At 68.1% G+C, this 1,774-nt stretch overlaps 1 protein-coding gene across 1 annotated transcript; it reads left to right on the top strand.

Moving 5' to 3' along the window:
• Nucleotides 1-442: 442 nt before the first annotated feature.
• Nucleotides 443-1,681, top strand: LOC115307454 (3-beta-hydroxysteroid-Delta(8),Delta(7)-isomerase-like). The gene is made up of 3 exons (XM_029959633.1): nt 443-498; nt 593-723; nt 1,203-1,681. The coding sequence occupies exons 1-3, from the start codon at nt 452-454 to the stop codon at nt 1,409-1,411; spliced, it is 387 nt and encodes a 128-aa protein (XP_029815493.1). The 5' UTR covers nt 443-451; the 3' UTR covers nt 1,412-1,681.
• The last annotated feature ends 93 nt before the right edge of the window (nt 1,682-1,774 follow it).

Below are 1,774 nucleotides of genomic sequence, written 5' to 3'. Positions count from 1 at the left end.
CTGAAGGTTCCCTGGGCACATGGGGAGGGGTCCCAGGGGCATCAGAGGGGCCCTGAAGGTTCCCTGGGCACATGGGGAGGGGTCCCAGGGGCATCAGAGGGGCCCTGAAGGTTCCCTGGGCACATGGGGAGGGGTCCCCAGAGACATCAGAGAGGCCCTGAAGGTTTCCTGGACACGTGGGCCTTGGGGTCCCCAGGGGCATCAAGGGGGCCCTGAAGGTTCCCTGGGGACATGGGGAGGGGTCCCCAGGGGCATGAGGGAGGTCCTGAAGGTTCCCTGGAAACATGGGGAGGGGTCCCCAGGGGCATCAAGGGGGCCCTGAAGGTTCCCTGGAAACATGGGGAGGGGGCCACCTGGGTGCTGGCAGTGGGCCTTGGGGTCCCCCAGGTGCCCTGGTCCCCTGGCGGGTGTGGGGGCCCCCTGCCTGCCCCTCACCCCCGGTGCCCCCCCGATGTCCCCAGGGAAGGAGTACGCCAAGGCCGACAGCCGCTACATGACGTGAGTTGGAGGGGGTGTGAGGGTGGGGAGGAGGGGTCCGAAGGCCCCAGGGGGTCCGGGCTGACCCCTCCGTGTGTCCCCTGCCCCCTTCCAGGAGCGATGACTTCACGGTGGCCATGGAGACTGTGACTGCCTGGGCCTGGGGCCCCCTCAGCTTCCTCACCTTCCTCGCCTTCCTGCGCCGTCACCCGTCCCGCTACGTCCTGCAGCTCATCGTGTCCCTCGGTACGGCCCAGCCCCCTGGCCTGGTGTCCCCAGCCCTGTGCCACCTGGCCCTGCTGTCCTCATGTCTCCATCCTTATCTTCCCCACATCCCTGGTGTCCCCACCCCTGATGTCCCTGCCCTGAGGGGGTGACAGCCCTTCCTGTGTCCCCCAGCCCCATTCCCCCTGGTGTCCCCACCCCTGTCCTCCTCTTCTCCTGGTGTCCCAATGTCCCCATCCCCCTGTCCTGGTGTCCCCATCCCTGTCCCGTTGCTCTCCTGGTGTCCCAATATCCCCATCCTCCTGTCCCAATATCCCCATCCTCCTGTCCCAATATCCCCATCCCCCTGTCCCAGTGTCCCCATCCCCCTGTCCCGGTGTCCTCATCCCTGTCCTGGTGTCCCCATCCCCCTGTCCTGATGTCCCAGTATCCCCATCCCCCTGTCCCGGTGTCCCTGCCCTGGGGGGGTGACCCGTGTCCCCGTGTCCCCCCCCTCCCAGGGCAGCTCTACGGGGACGTTCTGTACTTCGCCACCGAGGCCCAGGCGGGCTGGACCCACAGCGACCCCCGGCCCCTCTATTTCTGGGTGTACTTCGTGGGGATCAACGGGCTGTGGGTGCTGGTGCCCGGCGCCCTCCTGCTCGACGCCTGCTACCAGCTCAGCGCGGCCCAGCGCGGCCTCGACCGGCCCCGCCACAAGGCCCACTGAGCCTTGGGGGACCCCCCCAAGGGGTCACTCGGCACCAGGAGGGCCCTCGAGGCCTCCAGAGGGGGATTCGGTACCTCCCTGGGTGCCTGGGACCCACCCAAGGGGCAGGGACAGCGGCCTGGGTGCCCCTGGGGGATAGAGGGGGTCGGGGGTCCCACCCGCTATCCCGAGGGTCCCACCCGTATTCCCAAGAGTGTGTGTGAGGGGGGTCCCACCCTCATTCCCGAGGGGTGTGAGGGGGGTCACACCCTTGTTCCCGAGGGGTGTGAGGGTGGTCCCACCCTCATTCCCGAGGGGTGTGAGGGGGGTCACACCCTTGTTCCCAAGGGGCATGAGGGGGGTCCTACTCTTATTCCTGAGGAG

The sequence above is a fragment of the Manacus vitellinus genome, unplaced genomic scaffold (genome assembly GCF_001715985.3).
Source record: "Manacus vitellinus isolate BGI_N305 unplaced genomic scaffold, ASM171598v3 scaffold_219_pilon, whole genome shotgun sequence".
Lineage (NCBI taxonomy): Eukaryota > Metazoa > Chordata > Aves > Passeriformes > Pipridae > Manacus > Manacus vitellinus.
This window is presented reverse-complemented; position numbering and strand designations above follow the sequence as displayed.

Coding starts and splice junctions, on each gene's coding strand:
- LOC115307454 (XM_029959633.1), top strand. CDS start 452: ATGTCCCCAGGGAAGGAGTACGCCAAGGCCGACAGCCGCTACATGAC. Junction 499..592: donor GCCGACAGCCGCTACATGAC/GTGAGTTGGAGG, acceptor GCCCCCTTCCAG/GAGCGATGACTTCACGGTGG. Junction 724..1,202: donor GCAGCTCATCGTGTCCCTCG/GTACGGCCCAGC, acceptor CCCCCCTCCCAG/GGCAGCTCTACGGGGACGTT.